General features: G+C 35.7%; 1 protein-coding gene across 1 annotated transcript; it reads left to right on the top strand.

Annotated features, from left to right (window-relative positions):
- Positions 1-1,148: 1,148 nt before the first annotated feature.
- On the top strand, positions 1,149-25,196 carry TMEM68 (transmembrane protein 68; the record flags this gene model as incomplete). Its single annotated transcript, XM_081111587.1, has 6 exons — positions 1,149-1,470; positions 7,449-7,613; positions 10,152-10,345; positions 17,392-17,452; positions 19,707-19,846; positions 23,582-25,196. 6 exons carry the CDS (start codon positions 1,149-1,151, stop codon positions 23,684-23,686), a joined length of 987 nt encoding a protein of 328 aa, XP_080967713.1. The 3' UTR covers positions 23,687-25,196.

The raw sequence follows: 25,196 nt of genomic DNA, 5'->3' as shown, positions 1-25,196 counted from the left end.
ACCATGATAGGTCCAGATTTTTCACAAATAAATGGGAGAACATGATCATAAGGGCTAATATAAATGTATCATTGAACATCATGTTTGACCAGCTTATTATCTGGCAAATTTACTGGAAAAAAACAAAACAAAAAACATGATCAGTTACAAATCTAAACTTCATTCTCTTTTTTTCCGAAGAAGCAAAGTTTTTCATAGCTCTGAGCTCTGAATTTAAAAAAAAAAAAAAAAGTCTCAGGTGGGAAGTAAACAACATGTAGACAGTATATAGAGGTATCCTCACTAAAGCATAATTGAGTGAGTATAATTTTTAATTGTGATACACTAGTGTGGGCTGTATTCATATTTGTCACACGTTTTTGCATGTTTCTTGCTATTGTTTGGAAATTTAACTCTAGTATTGATGATTATCTTTTTAAAAATCATATTTTTCCCATTTATATACTGTTTTCCAGAATACATACATAGAAGCTTTGGACAAGATATTTATCTAATTTCTGGTAAGTTAACTGACAGATTTAGAAAGTAACATAAAATAATTGTATGGCTATATTTTCAGTCACTTAAGATTTAAGATAATTTTTAGAAGATAAAAATGATACTGATAAAATTTTATTATTACATAATGCCAAAGGAAAAGACAGCTTTTCTATAAACCTGCTTATAAAAGATAATATCCAAAAATGTATGTCATAATTTCCTAAAGACGTGAGTTACTTTTATTGAATCAGATATTAATGTTATCTTTTGTAAAGAATAGAGTTATCTCAACATAACCTGGTGTAAGATACATTCAGTATGCTCTACTTAAGGTAAAAGTCACATTATTAAGATCAATCTGAAGTTTCATTCTTCATCAGCCTTATTTCCCTCTCTCAGTTATAACTTGTGAGTTATTTCAAAAACTAAACCTGATACACTTTCTGAGTGGACAAATGAAATCTTATAATTTTCACATTTAAATCTGCAACAATCTACTCATTTTTGGTAGAAATGACTTTATATAGTACTTATGTAGACTAAAATATTTAACTTTTTAGCTATGAAAAGAATAACATTGGATTATTTTTCCATTCTAGTGGCAAAATTAAAGACTTGTCATGATAATGAAGAAAGAAACTGAATTTGTCATTTTCACCTAAAGAAAAATGATAGACAGAAATCAAACCTGTACAGGACAGGACTCTATGCCCTATATGAGTTGTCTGATTCACATATTTGAAGAATGGTTTGGCGTGGAACAATTGGAGGACTATTTGAATTTTGCAAACTATCTCGTATGGGTTTTTACACCGCTAATACTTTTAATACTTCCTTACTTTACTATTTTTCTTCTCTACCTTACTATTGTTTTCTTACACATTTATAAGAGGAAGAATGTATTAAAAGAAGCCTATTCTCATAATTTATGGGATGGCGCAAGGAAGACAGTAGCCACTCTGTGGGATGGACATGCAGCAGTTTGGCATGGTAAGCAAGATTGCATTGATCTCTGTGTGTTGCTCTTTGTGTTTGTGGCAATGGAAACGATATCATTCCATTTCCCTGATTGAGAAGATACTGAAAATATAATGGGATATTTACTCTTTTTTATCTATTTGCATGCATTGTGCATGTATACGATTTAAAATGATTTTTCCATTAAAGAACTACACAGCAGTTAAACTATTACTATAAGCTAAAATATAAAAATTTATATTTAAGACATCTAAAAGAGTAAGAGACTATTTAAAACATTATAGAAAACTGTTTTGAAAATACTTTGTTTAGTATTTAGTTCCATTTAATTCCTATTGTTTAAAATAGGTTTGACTTTCCCAGTGTAGAGATATTTTAAAAATGAATACTAAATATAATTTGTATACCAAAAGTTACCTTTTTAGGTATGATTCATTTCAGAGGTTATTATATCTTTCTCAATAAGTGAGATAGCAGTATGTTTATCTCCAGGATATTCATTTTTTTTCTTTGTTATTTTAGAAAATGTAATATACATTTAATGGTTGGTGGTTCTTCATTTGGCTGTCATGAAACTTGCCCTCTAGTGGCCCATTTTCAAGAACTTGGTGTTTTTCTCTATCACTTTTTACCTTATTTGTTGGTCTCTTTTGTTTTGGACTATACAAAAATACAGACGTTCAATAGGCTGGTAACAAAGATGTGCCCTGTATATCATGTTGTTGAGCATCAACAGTGTTTTCACAGAAAATCATAGAAGGAAGCACAGATTTTGAAATAGACATCTGAGGTGGTGATCATTCTAAGGAATATAAATGTCAGGTCACTGTTTTGTACACCTGAAGCTAATATATTATATGTCAATTATACTTTAATAAAAAAAATAGACACTTAAAATTATATGTAAGTATAAAGCTGCTCTTACCAAAGATCACCAGTGACATGCTTATTAGGTTAATGTGTTGTCAATTTAATACTATATACATTCTTACAGATTTTTTTTTGAGCATGTAACTATACCATATCCAGCGGTTCTCAACCTGTGGATTGCGACCCCTTTGGCAGTCGAACGACCCTTTCACAGGGGTTGCCTAAGACCATCCTGCATATCAGATATTTACATTACGATTCATAACAGTAGCAACATTACAGTTATGAAGTAGCAACGAAAATAATTTTATGGTTGGGTCACAACATGAGGAACTGTATTTAAAGGGCCAGAAGGTTAAGAACTACTGCCATATACTGTAAAATGTTTAACATGCATTAATTCTTTTATACCTTACCAGAGGCCTGGTACACAAAATTCGTGCACTTGAGGGGTGTGGGAAGGGGAGTCCCTCAGCCCGGCCTGCAACCTCTTGCAGTCCGGGAGCCCTCATGGGATGTCCAACTGATGGCAGGCCTAAGCTGGCAGTTGGACATCCTTGGTGCTGCCGCAGAGGCGAGCCATGAGCCTGGCTTCTGGCTGAGTGGTGCTCCCCCTGTGGGAGCGCACTGACCACCAGGGAGCAGCTCCTGCGTTGAGCGTCTGCCCCCTGGTAGTCAGTGCACATCATAGTGACCAGTCCGTGGTTCGGTTAATTTGCATATTAGCCTTTTATTATATAGGATAACATAATAGATAGGTTCTGTTACCTCCATTTTATAGTTTTGCCATGAGGAAGCAGAGAGTTTGTTATTTGCCCAAGGCACCCTAGGAAGCTAGGAGGAAGAGCCAGAATGCAACCTCAGATATCAAGCTCTAAGATGTGTGCTTTTACGATCTGTGCTGTGTGGTAAGTTCATCCCAGATTGGGGATTCAGGGTCAAAAGTAGTGGTATTCAGCAGGTTTGCAAACAGGAACCATATGTCTTTGATGAATTAAATTTCTAATAATTACTCATTTATACTAATGCTCTTGTTAGTCAGTACAACTCTCACACTCTCTGATGGTTGTTTAACATGAGGCAAGGCAATACTTCAGCATTCCATGAGTGTGTGCCTGCAGAGACTGCATCTAGGTAGACTGCTATTATTCATTCTCTTTAAAACAGTGATACAAAAATTCAGTGGTGTCATTTACAATACTCCCTCCCACATATATACATGCCCCCGCGTTCCCCCTTGTACTCCCTCCCCCCGTAGCTCAGGATAACATGCTTTGTAAGGAATAGTTGAAATTTATTTATATTTTAGGAGACATGGTTTAATTTGGATAACTTCAAGTGCTGAACTTATTTGTAGCAGAATATCTAATTTTGAGGTGTCTTATTTAATTATTGAGGTATTTTAAAATATGCACTTATGACTCAGAGGAGGTTAAAACGTATATACCTTTCGAGCCCACCCAGGGACGCCAAAAAAATGTATATATATAGTTCTTACTGTTTTAATGTTTTATTATGATAACATTATTTTTATTAGATAAATGATACTTTAAAAAAATTTTATTGCTTTCAGAGAGGAAGGAAGAGGGAGAGAGACAGAGAAACATCAATGATGAGAGAGAATCACTGATTGGCTGCCTCCTGCACGCTCCCTACTGGGTATGAACCCGCAATCTGGTCATGTGCCCTTGACCAGAATCAAACCTGGGACTTCTCAGTCCACAGGCTGACACTCCACTGAGCCAAACCAGCTAGGGCGATAAATGATACTTTTAAAATGATTTTCTTTATCCTGTTCTTTAGTGACATATATAAAAGGCATTTGTGTGCATATTTGGATTTTGTATTGGTGTCAAGTCAGTTTTAATCATGCTTTTTAAAGAATTTTCAAAGGAACTTTTAACTAATATAAATGTTCATTGTAAAAAATGTGTCAAAAAATAAAAATAAAATAATAGTCACCTAAAATTTACCATAATGTGTATAATTTATTTTATTAATCTTCACCCAAGGATTCATTGATTCTAGAGAAAAAGAGGGAGGGAAGGAGCAGGAGAGGGAGGGAGGAAGAGAGAGAGAGAGAGAGAGAGAGAGAGAGAGAGAGAGAGAATGAATATGAATGTGTGACAATTGTTTGCCTCCTGATGAACCCTGACTAGGTATCAAATAGTTATGTGCACAACCAGGAATCGAACCTGAAACTTCTTGGTGGGTGGGACAGTGCTCAACCAACTGAGCCACCTGGCTGAGCAGTGTGTAGGGTTTTTTTTATGACAAATTTAGAAGGGATCTATCTCAGGAGGAGATTATTCTTATCTGAATTCATGCTGCTGATGTCTAAGCCAGTAGCAGGTTAACACCTTTACCTAATAAATACTGCTATGGAGATGAGACTACTTGAGCTCCAGTATAGCCGTCAGATCCTCTCTCTGTGGGCTAAGCTACATGGAAAGCCAAAAACTCAGGAGAGTGCTTAGTGAGCATTGGGTCACTGCAGGGGAGGTAATAAATTTGTATTTAACGGCATCAAATAAGAGAGCCATATTCATCCCAGAAGAGTATGTTCTTCTTAATGGAGCCCAGACTACTCAAAATCTGCATATTGAGGCTCCTCCTCCCTGGACAGTGGTTGGATGGACATTGACCATAATTGCCTTTGTGATTGCTTTCTCTGAGCTCTTGCTCATCAGATCCCCTCAGGATTGGTGTAGTATAGGCAGGAAATGATGGGCTACACTTTGAAACTAACATTGGGAAGAAAATGGTATATTTAAGAGTTTTTGCTTTGAAGTTGGTGACCAGGTGAATAGAGTCTGAGAGAGGAGGAGTTAAAGTGCTCTAAGATTTCTACTTCTGCTACACAGGAAAACATTGAACCAGAAGTGCTCTATTTAGATGAACAGAAGCACAAAGGTGGGAAAGCGTACTAGTAGTTAGGGAGCCATCATTGGTCCATATGATGAAAGAATGAAAGAATCTGAATAATATCACTAGATGGGCAGTTATCACTTGTTGGACTAAAGTGATAATCCACTGATGCTTTCCGAGCCAGGAGTGGTATGATCTATTTGTGCTTTAAGAGTGACACAGTTAAATAATATTTGGACTTTATGTTTATTGGCACTATGGTAAACTATAGTTTCTGTCAAGAATTGAATTGATTAGCTAAACTTTTCTGCTTTCAACCAGATGATTTGGTATATGTAAGTAGTTCAATTATTTATTAAATATTTTTTTTAAAATATTCTGAAAGCAAGAAAGAACCTCAAAAATATTTTGTTTAGAATCCCTCAAAGAAGTATTCTTTATTTCTCAGAAAATGTATCTGATGAGACAGTTGATCCTTTTGGTAACTTCAGATAACTTTAGTGATTGTTCTGTCAAGCTTAAAGTAAATCGAATTAACTTGAATTAGTATTAGGTAATTGGAAAGAAATGTTAAAAAACGAAAACATGAAATCTTGAAATATCACTAAATTTAATTTTTACAAACTTTCATTCTTTTGACCTGAAACTAACATATTAAATGTCAACTATAATTTAAATTTTTTTAAAATTCTTAATCATTATCTTGAGTCCACTTGTATTATCAAGTAGTTCATGCTTTCAATACTAGAATCACAGTCACCACTCTTAATTTAATCTGTTTGGTGAAGACCTTAGAAACTACCATAAAAATGAATTTCCTGCACTAAAATTTATACTGAAATCTTTATTTGAATGCTTGTTTCTTAGCAAAGCAAATGGATAAAACCTTAAGGGAAAGAAACAGACTAAAAGTTTCAGATTTCCATATTCTGGATTCTTCTTTTGTCTCTGACATGTGAGCAGCAGTCCTTGGGAGAGCTGTTCTGTGTGAGGCAGTGTATGGCTGTAGGAACTTCCTTCCCTTTTCTGCTATAGTCAAGGAAATTTCCTTTTTACCTTTCCTTTTTCTTTGAGCTTAATAATGCTCTTGGCCTCTGGATGCTTGCTTTTTTCTTCCCTCCCTCCTTCCCTCCCTCCCTCCCTCCCTCCTTTCCTTCCTTCCTTCCTTCCTTCCTTCCAGAAAGTCTTCCAAAGCAATTTTATTTAATTGGATGGAGTATCAACCAAAATGGTGTTCCTTTTATTACATGAAAAATAATAACAAAAACATCTTAGAACTGCTTTTGCTGCATCTTACTAAGTTTTAGTATGTTGCATTTCTCTTTTTCTTAATCCTCTCCTGAGGACATGCTTTCATTGATTGTTTTTTTTTTTTTTTGAGAGAAAGAGAAAGAGAGAGAGAGAGAGAGAGAGAGAGAGAGAGAGAGAGAGAGAGAGAGAGAGAGAGAGACTGAATAAGGGAGAGGGAGAGAGAGAAACATAGCTGTGAGAATGAAACATTGATCAGTTGCCTTCCATACATGCCCCTATCAGAGATCAAACCCACAACCTAACCAGTATGTACCCTGACTGGAAATTGAACCTGCCTCCTTTTAGTTTACGGGATGATGCTCCAACCAACGGAGCCACATGGGCCAGGGCAAATATGTTGCATTTTCATTTTCAATTGTCTCAAGATACGGTTTTTTTTTATTTCTCGTTTGATGCCTTCATTGACCCATTTGTTCAGTAGGCTTTTTTCTTTTTGCTAGGACCTGCTGAGCCTGTGACCTGACTGGTGAGATGGGAAGAAAAAGCAGATCTTATAACTAGAGCCATGATCACATTTCACATGTTCCTTGGAGTATCAGTTCCCAACTCCTATGATAAAATACTCGAGAGTATTTTCCTCTGAAACATAGGTGGAGCTTATCTTAATATTCCTCACAATCCACCAACAGTACAGGATCGCTGTAAAAATGTATTGGTGTTCGGTAACAGTGTGAAGGACAGTAGGCAGATTAACAGCTGGTGGAGGAGAACAGATTAAATTAGAAGACTCTCATTCCTCTCCTCACGTCCACTACCCTTTACAACCTGTCATTTGCTTCCCTTGCTGAAACCCTTGTTCTCTAATTTTACTTGTGTTATTGGAGAGATGGTTTCTTGACACCCAGTTCAAATTTCTGATCACTGTTTTTGCTTTGTTTTTCCCCTAATGTGTACTTAATAATAAGCATATTTGAAGTATTTGCATTTTGTCTTTCTAACAGGTTATGAAGTTCATGGAATGGAAAAAATACCAGAAGGACCAGCGCTTATAATTTTTTATCATGGAGCTATTCCCATAGATTTTTATTACTTCATGGCTAAAATTTTTATCCAAAAAGGCAGAACTTGCCGAGTAGTAGCTGATCACTTTGTCTTTAAAATTCCAGGTAAACTTTGGCTGTACATACTGTTAATTAACACAATCAAATTATGGGATAGTCTGTATCTTTGAGCCCTCTGGTATCATTTGGAAAAGCTTTTTGCCTTTTTAGTTTACACACTTGGAACTCCAATTTGGGAGCATCTAGTTATCCTTATTATATATAGCCAAAAGCTTATTTGATATCGTTCTTTATTATCAGGTATTTAGACCTTATTTTTCAAAGTTAAATCCTGAACTTTTACTTTTAAAAATTAAATTATAACTTTTGCCAAGTAATGTATATTTTGGTAGAGAGAGTCTATTATGTTTTTTTTGTCATATTTCTTGACTTCATACTTGGCAGACTAACTTAAGATTGAGGACCACATTCTTTTTAATCTGTTCATAAAGGCTTTGTACCTTTTAAAAAAGATTAATCAAATGTTTTCAAATATAGTAGAATTCTCTTTTAAAAATCTCTGTAAACTCATTGAGATTTAATCTTATTTTCGTCTGTTATTAAATTACTAGAAACAAGCCAAAAAGTTTATAGTTTGTTCTCTGGAATAATAATAATAATAAAAAAAAAGCGACCTATCAACCAGACAGACAAACACCAAACAGTGAATTAAATAACAGTCTGCTCAGTGCCTTTCATAGACATGGTTAATGTTTTGGGTATCCTTAGGTCACTAAAAAGACATTTGTATTTTTTAAAATATATTTTTGTTGATTTCAGAGAGGAAGGGAGAGGGAGAGAGAGAGATAGAAACATCAATGATGAGAGAGAATCATTGATTGGCTGCCTCCTGCATGCCTCCTAGGGGATTGAGCGCGCAACCCAGGGATGTGCCTTTGACCAGAATCGAACCTGGGACCCTTCAGTCTGCAGGTCGATGCTTTATCCAATGAGCCAAACCACCTAGGGCAGTTATTTGTATTTTGTGTATAAACTAAATAGACTATCAAAGGTTTTTCTTTAGAAAGTAATATGATCACTTTATAGTAAAATTTGAAAATTAGAGGAAAAAACATCATTATACTAGTAATCTTGTTACTCTAATATAACCAGTTAGCCTTTTAATTTATTTTGTTTCATTTTTAATTCACATATTCACATATTATGCTTAAGTAAAGAATAGTTTTAATGGATGACTAAAATATTTAATTAGTTTTCTCTTATGAAACATTAGGGTACTTCCATTTTTTTCTTCTTATACTTAATAGAAAGTGAATATTTTTATTTAGCCTTTGGCTTTAAAAATATTTTCCCCCTTTATGATCTTATCATTCAGGAAACCTCCCTTGTTCATTCATTTATTATGACACTGCTCTAATAATTAAATCAGTGGGCTTTTAATGTAATGTAACATGAAAATTATTTCAATTTCAATAATATTTATAATCTTGTTTTAGATCCTTAAACCTATGAGAAGGTTGATTAGTCTGCATAGTTTTTACTACTCATTTCATTTTCCAGTTTTAAGGAATAATGTATACTATCATCAGTACTCTAAAGTTTCAGTTTAGGATTTGCTTAAAATATTTAATTACTTGACAGGATTATATTTTCTTCTAAAATAGTTGTAATTTTTTATTTTTTTTATTTTTTTATTTTTATTTTTTTTTAATATATTTTATTGATTTTTTACAGAGAGGAAGAGAGAGAGATAGAGAGAGTTAGAAATATCGATGAGAGAGAAACATCGATCAGCTGCCTCCTGCACATCTCCTATTGGGGATATGCCCGCAACCCAGGTACATGCCCTTGACCGGAATCGAACCTGGGACCCTTCAGTCCGCAGACCGACGCTCTATCCACTGAGCCAAACCGGTTTCGGCAAATTTTTTAAATTATATAATATTAGGACCTGCAATTAGCTGTTCCTAAGTCAAACACTCACTTTAGTAAAAACTCTTAATGATTTTGCTATTATTATTGACATAAAATTTTCTTGGAATTAGCATCATCTAACTTATAATTTCAGTAGATTTTATTATGGCTTGCCAGTTTTGGTAGGGCTAAGCAAAGTCAAATTCACATGCTCTTGAGTGAGTCTTTCTTATAGGCTTAATGGAAGATTAGATTTGTGACTGCTGTTAGGATATTATTTCTGATCCATGAGATGCTAGTGGAAGGAACTTTGGGTTAGATATACCTGGAACAGAATCCCTGCCCTGCCACTTGCTTGGTGTGTGACTTTGAGCAAGCCACTCACACTCTGAGCCAACTTTTCCTCTTCTGTAAAATAAGGATAAGAATCCCTGTTTTCCAAGGTTTTTGTGAGTTTTAATTAAAAATTTGAATATGTAAAGTAGCCAGAGTAGAAGGTGATCACTAAGAGGTCATCAAGAGTAGATGATGTATACGATGAAGCTATTATTTTATCAGCAATATTAATCTTATGTTAACCTTGAGAGTTCTTGTTGATTTTTAAAAAGTTTAAAAGAATTTACTGATTTAAGTATAGATAGCACATTTTATAGGTTGTGAAGATATTTGTTCTTGAAGAATTGGACAAGAAATACTTAAGATACATATTCATGCTAATGTTTCTTACAGGGTTTAGTTTATTACTTGATGTATTTTGTGCTCTACATGGACCAAGAGAAAAATGTGTTGAAATTCTGAGGAGTGGTCACTTGTTAGCTATTTCACCAGGTGGAGTTCGAGAAGCCCTAATTAGTGATGAAACCTACAACATCATATGGGGTAATCGTAAAGGCTTCGCTCAGGTTGCAATTGATGCAGAAGTGGTGAGTTGTATAAAGCTAATTATTAAAGTAAAGCTAGGTTGTATTTATAATAGATGCTTAAATAGTGAGCCAAAGTATATAAGAATTTAGATACTGTCATTGCAGTACTTTAAGTTAGTGTATATAACTCTTAAAGGGTAGCATTGGGGAAATGTTCCTGTGGATGGGAAACCATCTGAAAAATTCAATCTGGAAATTTGGCAAATATTCAGCAAAATTTTATTTTACATTTCAAAATTCAGCATCTTTTAATCAGATTTGTAAAATTCTTTTATTTCTTTAGTTATACTTATTTTTGTAAGTAATAACCAGTCCACCTCTATGTATTTTAATCCTTGTGTACGATTGACTTGGCATATGTCAGTGATGGTTGTTGGTTGGTTTCATTGCAATTCTTTTGTCTGTGATCAATTTATATTACAAAAGGACTCAAATAATAAATGACTAATCATTTTTTATCAAGAAATGTGATCAGCTATCTAGTAGTATGAATAAAAATGACAAATAGGTGTGGGTGATATTTAGATCTTTTTAAAAGACTTTACAAATGAATTTGTCAACGTTAGATGTTCTGGGATTCGATTATTCTACTTAATAGATTGAAGAATGTGAATTTTATTTTTTTCTTTTGCCTTGGAAAGTATTTCTCAGCCTTTTGGTCTCCATATTGTACTTTGTCCTATAAAATATTTAGTACTCATGGAATGGTTTCTTCTTTGTTTTCTGTTTGTTTTAATTTTAGATTGTCTATGAGAAAAACAAGTAGTAGTGTCTTGGACAAAGTGTGCTCTTTTCCTAGGCCAATCGATTAGCTAAAGACAGCTGCCAGTACTTCACATTTTAGTTTTTTGTGTACCCATTTTGCCACATCAAAGACCAGTGTACACCTTTATTTTTTTAAAAATATATTTTATTGATTTTTTACAGAGAAGAAGGGAGAGGGATAGAGAGTTAGAAACATTGATGAGAGAGAAACACTGATCAACTGCCTCCTGGACACCCCCTACTGGGGATGTGCCCGCAACCCAGGTACATGCCCTTGACCAGAATCAAACCTGGGATCCTTCAGTCCGCAGGCCGACGCTCTATCCACTGAGCCAAACCGGTTAGGGCTCAGTGTACACCTTTAGCTTGCCTATTCATCTTGCAGACTACTGAATAAAAAGAAAAAGCTAATGGATAATTCATTCTAACCCAAGACCAGTATTTGAAAAAGAGTGGAAATTTTCTCTATATTCTTTAATTTCAGGATTGTAATAAATACAATGCATTGAGCTCTATTCTCTCTTGTACGTATGTATATGTAACTTTTAGAAGTAAGTTATTGCTGTATAGTACTTTAATAATGTGGTCCCAGTATAACAGTTAATGTACTTGCCCAAGTGTTTAACCCCTAGAGTGCCGGGGAGCGCGATTGTGCTCCTCCTGTCTTTCGCCAAAAGTCCCAGGAGCTCTATCAAAGCTTCGAAATGGCGTCCAGTTCTAAGTCTGCTTTTATTAGTGATGATGATATTGCTAAATATGTCACTGTAGTAAAGGTTTCCTTAAGTTTTTGAATATGTAACTTCATTTACTAGCGATTCATAATTTTTTTCCTAAACTGCTGTAAAATCAGCAAAAATTCCTTGGCAATTTTAGCATAGTTCCTAGGATATTGGTTAGCACTCAAAGGGTTAGTAATACACAATGTAAAAATTTAAATACTGTTGTCCTACAGTAGATTATAAACTCTCTCAGGACAAGGCCATCTTTTTAAATTCTGAGTTCCTAGTACACTGACAGGCACTTATTAGGCTACTTGTATTTGTTAAATTGATTTTTAAAACATTGTTAATCAATACTAGAAAGGAGCCTTTTGAATTTTATATTAATTGTATTAGTAATATAAAAAATTAATTGTATTTTCCAAAAAGTCTTAAGTACTGATGTAGAAAACAAAACCTTAGACTATATGAATAATATAGAATACAAAAGGAATATGCACAGTTGTACAAAATTTAAGGATATATAGTATATTTTTAAGCAATAATAAAAGCTAAAAGCTAATCAAACAGTTTAATTTTTCAGTTTATATTCTAAAAGAATTATTTCTTCTAAGGTTTAAGATAAAAATGACATTGATCATGGGATTCTAATTTCTCATCCTTAAGTTTACAGTTTTAAACGACATTGCCTGGAAGAAGGCCCAAAAGAAATAAATTATATAGAGAAAGGAACTCGGATTCCAATCCTTGAAAGAGTTTCTAAATAATTAATTAAGATAGTGTAGATAATTTAGTTAAGGTTTTTATATGAAATTTGAGAAAATTTAATAAACAGCCTTTTACCAGTTTATAAATAAACAAAAATGTTTAACATTGCTGATTTACAAAAGAGCATTATAGGTTTGATAAATCTTGTACCACCCCAGCCTTTTGCAGTGCTTTTAAAGGCTTTATGGTGGCACTCCTCCATAGTAAGTAGGTGATACGTGTGATTATTCCAGTGTTGCAGCTGAGGAAACTCAGGCACAGAGAGATGAAGGGATGGAGCAGTGGTTCTCAACCTTCCTAATGCCGTGACCCTTTAATACAGTTCCTCATGTTGTGGTGACCCCCCAGTTTCATTGTTACAAATTGAACATAATTAAAGCATAGTGATTAATCACAAAAACAATATGTAATTATATGTGTTTTCCGATGGTCTTAGGCGACCCCTGTGAAAGGGTCGTTTGACCCCCAAAGGGGTCGTGACCCACAGGTTGAGAACCGCTGGGATGGAGAGACCAGGTCACCCAGCAGGGCAGAGCAGAGCAGAGCAGAGCACACAGTTCTGGACTGCAGGCAACTGGTGCTGTTGCCATTACTGATGGCATTTCACAGTGAGCCTCCTGACCTTGAGATCAGAGGGCACTTCCCCATACCTGAGGAAAACCTTTCAGTCATATCATTGTAAAAGTTACAAGTATCCCTTCTGGAAAACCCCTTCATAGCTTCACAGATTTGTCATAAACTGTGACCAAAGATTTGAGACTGTTGGTGCATGATTAAATACATTTCAATTGTGACATAGTAACAGAAATTAAAGTTAAAAAGTTAGATTATCAATGCAAGCTCACAAAATACTGGTTAGAAAATATTTAAGGTTCATCTGATAGTTGCAACTTTTTTATGTAATATAAATCACTCTTATTTTGTGGATTCCTGAGAATTATGACTTCGGTAAAAATTTTTAGGTAACTTCATATCTAAATAAGTTGGGAAAAATTAGCCCATTTACTTTAGTTGGAAGACAAATCTACACTAATAAAAGAGAAACATGGTAATTGGCGTACGACCGCTACCCTTTTCATTGGCTAATCAGTGAGATATGCAAATTAACTGTCAGCCAAGATGGCGGCCGGCAGCCAGGCACCTTGAAACTAACATGAGGCTTGGTTGCCTCAGTGACGGAGGAAACCAACGTTCCCCACCGGCCGCTGCAGGCCTCTGAGCCTGCAGTTTCAAACATTGTAACAAATACCACCGGACTTCAGCCAGCAGATTCGCAACATTGTATGCAAAGGCCAGAAACCTACTTTCAGGAGCGGAGGCCTAAGAGCTGGAGCCAAGCCTCAAGCTAAAACTGGCCCAGAATGAAAAAAAAAAAAAAGGAAAAAAGGAGCATTTGGGAGTTCAGTCACCCCCAGCCTGAAAACAGCCCTCAGCCCCTCACCCAGACTGGCCAGTCACCCCAGTGGGGACCCCTACCCTGAAGGGTGTGTGACCAGCTGCAAACAGCCATCATCCCCTCACCCAGGCTGGCCAGGCACCCCAGTGGGGACCCCCGCTCTGATCCAGGACACCTTTCAGGGCAAACGAGCTGGCACCCACCCATGCACCAGGCCTCTATCCTATATAGTAAAAGGGTAATATGCCTCCCAGCACCGGGATCAGCGGACCCGAGAGGCCTCCCGGCACCGGGATCAGCATGACAGGGGGCAGCGCCCAAACACCCTGATCGGCCCTGCTCTGTGTGTGACAGGGTGTGGCACCCCAACCCCCCCCCCCCCCCCCCCCACGGGCCCTGCTCTGTGTGTGACGGGGTAGAGCCATAACCTCTCCATCGGCCCTGCCCTGAGTGTGACAGTGGCGGCGCCCCAACCCCCTGATCGGCCCTGCTCTGTGGGTGATAGAGGGCGGCGCCCCAACCCGCTGATCCGCCCTGCTCTGTGTGTGACAGGGAACAGTGCCACAACTCTCCTATTGGCCCTACTCTGTGAGTGACAGGGGGGAGCTCCTCAACCCCCTGATGGGCCCTACTCAGTGCGTGACAGGGGGGAGCTCCCCAACCCCCTGATGGGCCCTGCTCTGTGCATGACAGGGTATGGAGCCCCATCCCCCCTGATGGGCCCTGCTCTGTGCGTGACAGGGGGCAGCGCCCCAACCCCTTGATTGGCCCTGCTCTGTGCGTGACGGGCTGGCGCCACAACCTCCCCATCGACCCTGCCTTGAGTGTGACGGGGCAGTGCCCCAACCCCCCAATTGGCCCTATCCTGAGCATGACTGAGGGTGGCATCGCAACCTCCCAATCCTCCCTGCTCTGTGCATGACAGGGGGCGGCACCCCAACTCCCCAATTGGCCCTGCTCTGAGCCCGACCAGGGGCTGCACCTAGGGATTGGGCCTGCCCTCTGCCACCCGGGAGCAGGCCTAAGCCAGCAGGTCGTTATCTCCCGAGGTGTCCCAGACTGCGAGAGGGCACAGGCCGGGCTGAGGGACCCCCCCTCTCCCCCCCTGAATGCACAAATTTTTGTGCACCGGGCCTCTAGTAACAGATATAAAAGAAAATAGCATTTGTTCTAATAAAATTATTTATATGTATTATTTCAACCTACTAAAAAAATCTTTGAGATATGATAATAATTAGCCCCATTTTAACATGAAAAAACAGACTTTGACATGGTAAATAACTTGTTCAGTGGTTCCCACTTTTTTAGTGGCAAAGTTAGGACTCCAAGACAATGTAAAGCTGATTCTTCAAGAATAGTTTTAACAAAATACACATTCTCTTTCTCTTGAACATGTATGCATACTCATACATACAGAGACACATGTATACATGTAAACCGAATGTAATGCTAGGTTACTTTTGCAACTATGTTGTATATAAAGTGTGCACAAGAAAAGGAATGAATAACTGTACTACAACATCAGGTTGTAATAAAGTGATGTTTGTAGCTTAAAGGCTTTAGCTTGCAGGCAAATTTAGGAACAACGTGTCCAAAATATAGCTTGGAATACTGAGCCTTCTAGGCAAGCTTTCTCTGTCCAGTAGGTTTCTGGACATGTTCAGCTTCTGGAGAGTTAGGTATTTAAAGAATGATGTGTCCCCTGAAGTGTGTTTAAATAATGCATACTTCAATACAAACTTTGGGGTTCATGACAGTCAGTAGACATGAATCCAGCAGACAAGGCACAGTGGTGAATATATGGGCCGAAAGTTTTCTGTTCTTTGGGCATTTTAAGTTCTCAATTCTAAAGTCATAGCTATTTAAAACATTGAGATTTCAGCTATCATTTTATTTTACACTAGTTCCTAGATTGAAATCTGAATTTTTTTAAAAATATATTTTATTGATTTTTTACAGAGAGGAAGGGAGAGAGATAGAGAGTTAGAAACATTGATGAGAGAGAAACATCAATCAGCTGCCTCCTGCACATCTCCTACTGGGGATGTGCCCACAACTCAGGCACATGCCCTTGACCGGAATCGAACCTGGGACCTTTCAGTCCGCAGGCCGACGCTCTATCCACTGAGCCAAACCGGTTTCCGGTGAAATCTGAATTTTTTACAAAAGCGTCAATGTACTTTGTCTTATGTGATTGCTTTGTGAATTAACTCCATTGGCTTTTAAAACCTTCACCTGACTTCTTTTCTTTACCTGACTTCACTCTTTCCTAACTTTTAATATTCCTGCTGCCTGTATCTGACCTTTATGTTCTAGGTGCTGGGGATACAGGAATGAACAAAACAGTGTCTGTGCTATTAGGAGTTCTGGGAGAGGGGAGAGATATAGTAAATAAAAGATCAGTTAGCTATATGTGAGGTAATAAGTTCTATGAAGAGAGCTATACCTAGTCTCTTCCTGCAGTCCACCATATTTCACCACTTCCCAAAGGTGAATCGGAATGGCTTTTTAAATGTCAGCTTTTTTAAATATCTCAAGTCCTGCTCACCATGACAGATATTTCTGTATTAATCAAATACTGATGGTAGACTGTAAGTGAAGTATCACTCCCTCCTTCCCCTAGTTTTATCTATTTTAAAAACCTTTAACTTGCTATATTTTGTGTTTGTTTAAACGTGTTCAATTTTTTATCTACTTTAGTTCTACGGTGGCATACCCTTCTCATATGCTCCTTTGCTACTTTACCCATTGTTTTATGGCATTTAGTTAAGGTCTTCATTTTAAAAATTATACTTAATTATTGATATTCATAGAAAAATGAAAACCTTGAACTTGTAAGAAGTTCTCTAAAATTAATGATGTGAAGAATTCTTTCATATATATGCTTTTCCTGTTTTTGTGGTATTATACTTACTTTTCATTGATGGTGAACATTTTTATATTTAATACGCTCACAAAAATAAATGGTGTTTTACTAATTTCTGTCATTTAAATTTATATAAATGTTCCGGTAGAGGTAATCTCTGACTTGTAACTTTCCTCAGCAAACATACTATTCAGTAGCCACCTGGAATCAATTTGATCTCCCACATTTATTTTATTTAATTAAATTAATGATTATTATAATCTTTGAGTATTAAGGATTTATGTGGAACGAATAGGAAAGTTGGTAAACTAAATATTATATATTACCACTAGAGGGTAGTGTTTCTAATTTATATTTCTACAAATGACCAAGTTTAGTCTGATAAATCACACTAGTGATAAAAGTAAACCTTTATTTTAAAAGTACATTTTTTAATAATCTTAAACAGGTCCTCAAAAGTTTTCATTAGTTACTCAATGGAGACATTGAATAGATTAATATATTTACTTTTTAATCCAAATTTTCTCTTTAGCCCATTATTCCTATGTTTACACAAAATATTCGAGAAGGATTTAGATCACTTGGAGGAACAAGTAAGTTCTGGTTCATTTGGTTTTTCTAATGACAGTATAATATTTATAACAATTTATTTTTTGTTTTTTACTTTTATAATACAATATTTTAAATATTTGGGCTTTGAACTCTATGTAGTTTCAAAATTTAGATTCTTTTCTATTTAGATGTTTTTCTGTTTAAAGACTAAATGATAATGTTCTCAGTAATGGCAGCTCTTAGATGTTAGGTTTTTGTCTTATGTACATACGGAAGCTTATTTGTCATTTGACTTTTTAAAATTACCCAGTAAATTACCTATTTACTTTTGTTAAAACATGTTGGTTAAGATTAGGAGAAATTTACATATAACTTAGACCATCTTCTTACCTCACCCCTGAAGAAGTTATAGCTTTAAAAATGAAAGACAATAATATTGAAGTAAGATGAACAACCAAAGAAGATATAATTTGCCTTGGTTTATTTCTGTTTCTTTTTTAAAAATATGTTTTTATTTATTTTTAGAGAGAGAGAAAGGGAGAGGGATAGAGAGATAGAAGCATTGTTGTGAGACACCTATTGGCTGCCTCCCGCACTGGGGATCGAGCTCACAACCCAGGCATGTGCCCTGACCGGGGGATTGAACCAGTGACCTCTTGGCTCATGGGTCGACACTCAATCACTGAGCCACACCAGTTGTTACTTTTTAAATTTGTTTGTTTTTAAAATATTTTGAACCACGGTACATTTACTTCTTTTTGCCGACCTTCAACTTACTGGTAGCAAAATAAGCTCTGAATCTAGGAGGGATAATTAGATATGCTTTTTCCTGCAGTGTCTCGTTTTCTTTTTCTTTAGAAAATTTCAGTTTGGTTTTATACCCTATGCTTTATGTATTACATTTGGTTGATGGTTATTTTAAATCCCTAGCACTATATTGTTAGTGTTTATATCCACATACAAATCCCCTCCTGAAGAACTTTAAACTTCTGTTGTTTCTTTTATGTCCATTATTGACGTATTGTTGGTATTCCATTACATTTTATAGGTCCTTTTTTTTTTCTTTTTTTTTTTTCAAATTTAAAGTGGAAAAGCAGGTTGATGAGATGTTTAATTTTTGTTGTGGAATTATTTCTTCTAATTTTCTCGCAGATCATTTCTTCAGAATTTAAGTTGCATACCAGAAATTATCCCTAATTTTACTTCTTTAAATGCAAAGTGGTTTTAAAATCCTTTCTTACTACTTTTTAATGTTTTTTTACTTTAATAGTTGAATATCTCAAACATTAGTGTCTAGTGATTTTAGTATTACTTTGCATCTTATGGTGTATTCTGTTTTTTTATATATATAAACAGTGTTTTCAAATTCCAGTACAACTTATGATTATGCATTACATGTCGCTTGACTTTCTTGGATTTATTTATCTTTAAACTTCGCCTTAAATTTTGTCAGTTTATTTTGCATTATTGCCACTTTTATCTTGCTAAATTTTGTATTGATCATTACCATTGGTAATTCTTTGTTACATTTTTTCCTAATTTACAATAATGTTTTCGTCGTTACCCAGTTTATTGATGCATTTTTAGTCTCACATGTTTTTTTTTTGTTGTTGTTGTTTTTAAATATATTTTATTGATTTTTTACAAAGAGGAAAGGAGAGAGATAGAGAGTTAGAAACATCGATGAGAGAGAAACATCGATCAGCTGCCTCCTGCGCATCTCCTACTGGGGATGTGCCCGCAACCCAGGTACATGCCCTTGACCGGAATCGAACCTGGGACCCTTCATTCCACAGGCCGACGCTCCATCCACTGAGCCAAACCGGTTTCGGCAGTCTCACATGTTTATGTGAATTTATTTTATGCTTCCATTTTTTCTTCTTTTTTCATGTAAATCACATATTTTGAGTCTCTAAACTTTTTAGCTTCTAGTTTTGGGTTCAGTCTTTACCCTTTATTTTGCAATAATAGTACTGGGTTTGCCTTTAAAATCCTCATATTTTTAAAAGCTCATTTAAAAATATTAATAGACCTTGTTTTTTTGAGGATTTTTAAGTTTATAGAAAAATTGAACAGAAAGTACAGAGTGTACCAATAAACCCCCTCATCCAGATTTTTCTATTAACATCTTGCACATTTGTTACAACTGATGAAAAGCTCGTCTTTAAAAAAATATTAATTGCCAAGAGATGATACTATTTGCCACTTTCCTCTAAACCTTACATAATTGAGAGTTTGCAGTTACATGCTCAGAATTTGTAACCAATTAAAATGATTTTGTTTACTTTAAAACAGGGTTATTTAGGTGGCTTTATGAAAAATTCCGCTATCCATTTGCTCCAATATATGGAGGTTTTCCAGTGAAGTTTCGTACCTATTTAGGTGATCCCATTCCATATGATCCAAAGTTAACAGCAGAAGAATTAGCCGAAAAGGTAAATTATTCTTTCTTAGTCCTTGTATAGATTTTTTTGACTTTCAATTATTATATTAAAATTAATTCATTAATTCATTAATTTATTTTACAAGTATGCTCTAGATCAGTGGTGATTTCCTCCTCAGGGCGCATTTGCCAATCTGGAGACATTTTTCATTGTCACAACGGGCCAGACTTGGGAAGTGGTGGTGCTACTGGCATCTAGTGAGTAGAGGTCAAGGATGGTGATGACCATCCTGCACTTCCTGGGACAGTCCCCCACTACGAAGAGCTTTCTATTCTAAAATGTGACAGTTAAGGAAAGGTCTATAGACATTGCGATATGTCGCCTAAAATTGACCCTGGTTGATAAGTACTGTGCTAAGGTTTTATGGAAGCACAAAGGAAAAGTATCTGAATGAGATCAGGAACACTTCAACGGAGATGATGCTTGAATTCTATTTGGAAAGGCATGAAGGGATTAACTGGACAAGGAGTAATGAGGTAGAGGAAATGGAATGTATAAAGGGATGACAACATGAAATAGCCTGAACTCTCTGGGGAGTTGAACGTAGTCTGGTATAGCTAGAAGAAATATTGTAGGAGATGAGGCTAGAAATTTAGGAAGGTTCTGCGCTATGATGGCTTATCATTGATTTGCTCACGGAAAGCTGGAGAGCTATTTAAGGCAGATGAGTGTTATAATAGGTTTGCATTTAGAAAGATTCCTAGAAGCAATATGGAGGCTAAATTTCAGTGATACCAGTGTGAATCTCAAAGGGTAAAGAGACTGCTTTCTGAGGGAGAAAATGGGAAAACTTTCTAGAGGGCATTTGAAGTGGGTCGTGAAAGTGGGCATGTCATAGACATGCAGACGTGGGGCAGGAGGCAGAGTATGAACAAAGCGGCAGTGATAGGAGCTAAGCTGACTGCATGTACAACAGTGTCCAGCGTCCAGTGTGATTAGAACAGCAGGTGGGGAGTGACTGCCTAGTTCCCTTCTAGGAATTTTGCAAAGCACATGAACATATTAGAGATTCTAAGAAGGCTTGCAATAAGTGGTCTATTTGGCTTTGTTTCAAAGATCATTTTCAGCTGTCATTCTATCAAACTCTATCCTTGTTTTTCCTTGAAGAGCACTTAATAACAGCTGTGGAATAGACTTGGCGTCACCAGCTCAGTGGATACAGTTTGATCAATGAAACTGGAAAAGCAAGTAGGAGCGACAGTTTTAGGCCCTTAAATACAGATAGCGGGTTTGTCTGTTAAAAACATTTCAGTTGGAATAGGCCTCTGCTTGGAAGTGGTTCATATCAGTTCCACTTAAATTGTTTTTGGCCAAAGCCAGCAGATATGTAATCTCTTCCTCTACAATGGTTTATGATGATGCTAGCAATTGTGATGCCTTAGATGTATAAAAATTAAAGGGCTCTTTTTAAGAGCAGAGGTTATGCTATGAATTTTTGTGTCTCTAGTTCCTAGTACAGTGGTAGGTATTTAATTGATTTCAATAAAAGTGTAATGAATGAATGAGTTAGATAATGATCTTATCTACTTGAAAGGTAGAGCAAGATACAGATTTGAGGGATTTTACAGAGATAGAATGCATCAGGCCTGAAAGGTAATTCTGTGTAGTTACTTGCAGGATATCTGTGCATATTTTTACATATGTAGGTTTTTGTAACTATTTTACTGAGGCTTGGGAAAGAAGTCAGAATTGGTGATGAAGATTTAGAAGTCATTTGCACTGAGATAATTACTGAAGCCATGAGCTTTACAGAATAGTTTAGAGAGAGCAAGAAGAGGACAGACTGTAGAGGATGATGTAACATTTAAGGAACAGGTCGTGGAAAACAACCAAAGCTGGCTGAAAGAGAAGTAGCAGAGAGGTGGAACAAGTAAATTTGTGTGAGAGAAGTCAGCAGGTGGCTTTTTAAAAAAATAGGAAAGACCAGTCACATCCATTCCTGCAAAGAGATCAAGGAAGATGAGATAAGACCACTCAGTTTGCTATTATACTTTTCAGAGAGTATGAAATATCATAAGAAGCAATAAATGTCATATTATTGAATCACCTAGAAAATGGGATGAATGTGTTAGGACTTTTATATCAACCGATTGTATACATAGCTTGATTTTTTAAAAGTTTTTAAATTTGTGGTAAATACATAACATAAAATTTATCAACTTGACCATTTTTAATTTAAGTGTATGGTTCAGTAGAGTTAAATATACTTACATTGTTGTGCAGCTGATCTCTAGAACCTTTCCCTCTTGCAGAATTCTAGCCAGACCCACTAACTCGTCATTCCTTCAGCAAATGCTTACCTGTGGTCCTTTTCCTCATGCTTTTCCCCTCACTGTTATTGAAATGTTACTGGTCCTTGGAAACTCAGACCAAACAGTACCTCGTTAGTGAGTCTTTTTCTGGTTGTTGCCCACCAAACGGGCTCACAAGGCTGAACTTCCAAATACTTTCTTTAGCGCTGGCCGGTGTGGCTCAGTCGGTTGGGTGTCATGCCTTGCACTGAGAGGTTGCGGGTTCCGTTCCCACTCAGGTTGTGTACTCGATCCCCAGTAGGGGGCATGTAGTAGGCGGCCAGTCGATGTTTCCCTCTCCCTCTCTCTCTCTCTCTCTCTCTCTCTCTCTCAAATCAATAAAAACATTTTAAAAAACTCAAACAAATACTTTTTCTTCTCATCTCAGGTGACACATGTCACAAATGATCTTACATTTTAGTTACTTGGTATTTGATTATGCTTGTTGACAGGTGAGCTCCTTGAGATGTGAGACTTGTTTCATTGATGTTACAGCTTCCAAAGCACCTAATATTTTTTGAATAAGTGTATAAAAATGTAAACTATACTTCACAGAACATAATCTGTGTGTTAGTCACTGTGCCAAATACCTGAACACATAGTTTCAATTTCATTTCATCCTTATAATAATTGTATGAAATAGTTCTCATTTTACTGAGTTATGAAAAATTTTGGTTTAGAGAGGCATATTTTTAAAATACGTCTTTGGGATGGGTGTAATAGCTATATTTAAGAAGAGAGGAAGTTTCAGAATTTGTATAAAGGCTCATTGAAAGGTGTGAGTGTGCATAAAACATTTTTCTAAATAGCCACAACTAATTTCAAAGTGAAAATTGTTGCAATTTGTCACGAATGGGAAACAAATAGTTTTAGATTTCTTCTTATATCCTAATTGACTTTTCCATTGTTATGACTTAATTTAAATTCCTGTTAAACTGTCTAGAAATTTAGGTAATGAACCAAAGTATATCAGCTCGCTCATTCATTCAAAAGTTTTCCTCACTTCTTCATTTTTCATTGCCTGATATAATTTTTTGGTGTGTATAGTAATAAAGGAAAAATGTACAACAGTTTATTAATGGATGGAAAGGAGTGAAACTTCATTTGGCTATTAGAAAATTTCTTGCTACTTTTTTTTCTGATTTTTTTCCCTTAGTTATTTAAAAAAGTGTTGAGTGCAAGGCATTGCTGTGCTCAATGCTGGGGAAATGCTGTGTAGAAAATATCCATTTGGACAATAATGTAATTCAAGCATAATAGGTATAAAGAAATATACTATGGTTGTACTAAGACAGAAACCATTAATTCTGAAGAGAGATGGGTGCTAAATTAGGGAGGACTTCTTGAAAGTAGTAGTACATTACAATCTTTACAAAATAGATGATCTATATTGAGAACTAAAAGAATAATGGCTTTTCTTTTGTTTTCTTAATAGACAAAGAATGCTGTTCAAGCTTTGATTGATAAGCACCAAAGAATTCCGGGAAACATTATGAGTGCTTTGTTAGAACGTTTTCATAAAAGTCAAAACAGCCACTAGAAGACGATTTAATATATTTATATTATTATGTTTGTGTCTGTGGTACTGTCTTTTAAATTTTGTAGGTTTCATAATTAGTATTTTTGTAAAAATCATGTTAAAAGCATCTTTTGTTGAACTTGTTTAAATTGTAACATACATTTTGTTTTATTCAGTGTGTCATATTTAAACAATAACTCATTACATGCCTAACAATTAAGAAAATGATCTTGTTTCTTATAAATTCCTAATAATGTATGATAAACATATAGATTATTAGAATTAAGTTTATTAACAGCAATTTAGGTTAAACAAACATTCCTAAATAATGTATCTAATTTCTGTATCTGTTGTACTGAGCTAATTTTGCAAGATGGTATAACCTAAGGTTAGTGCAGATGCTTAAGCTAGAAAAAGAATGCTTTTATCTGCCTTTCATGACCTTGGGCAAGTCACATAATGTTTTTGTGCGTCAACAATACTAGAGGGGATGAGGGGAAGATGACTGGATGAAGAAGGTGAAGATGTTAGCTAAAGAACATTTATGCATACCCCAGGACACAGACAATAGTGTGGTGAAAAGCGGGGAGGAGGGGAGGGGGATGAGTGGAGGTGGGCACAGGGGGCCCAAATGGGGGACATCTGCAATAGTGTCAACATTTAGACAAATTAAACACAAAAAAATAATTTACTTTTTAAAAAACATGTTAATGCTATGGTTAATAAAAAATTCTTTTATTTGCTTGATAACTAGAATTGAAATTATAATTGAATTAAGACCAAGATCTTTCAGAAGTTTATGTATATATTTTGTTATAGGATGTTTAAATTATTCCTTCAGGTATAACGTCAAGTTGCCAACCACAGTGAAAAAGATGTACTGTTTTTCAAATTGAATAAAAAAGTAAAAGTAAAATTTCTAATTGTTTTTAATAAGAATCTATAACATTGTCAGCCCTATAATATGGCATTAATCGTGTCCAGCTTAAAGTCGCTTGCAGGTTAAAAGTCACTGTGATGCTCTGCATTTTATGTCGGAAGGATGCTAGGCTGATGAAAGCAGAGTTAGAGAAAGCTCTGCTTTTGCTTAATATGACTTATTCATTTGACTTTGCAACCAGTCAAATAGTTTATTGTTTCAATAAAAATATACTTGAATGATGAATTTATGTGAACACAAAGCTTTCTGAAAAATTAGTGGCTTTTGATTTGTTGTTCCCTTGAAATCTGAATTATAAAAGTATTTAAACAAAATAGTACTAGAAATTCAATGCAATATCTCCCTTTCCCTTTTTTTAGATATTAAACTATGTACTTGAATTTTTGTGTATATTTTTGTATAACAAGTATGTATGTATGATATGTGTAATATATATAAAATTAAGCAACATAAAAATACAAAGTTGAATTGCAATTCATTTACTTATGAAATTATATATGTGACATTTTCTTATTTTAAACTGATTTATTTCTCACCCACAGTCAAATTGATGTATCTCAGCCAGAATGAATAAACCTTACTTTTAATGTG

Source organism: Myotis nattereri (assembly GCF_964212035.1).
Source record: "Myotis nattereri genome assembly, chromosome: 17".
Classification (NCBI taxonomy): Eukaryota; Metazoa; Chordata; class Mammalia; order Chiroptera; family Vespertilionidae; genus Myotis; species Myotis nattereri.
Note: the sequence above shows the minus strand (reverse complement) of the source record. Positions and strands in the feature narration are given on the sequence as shown.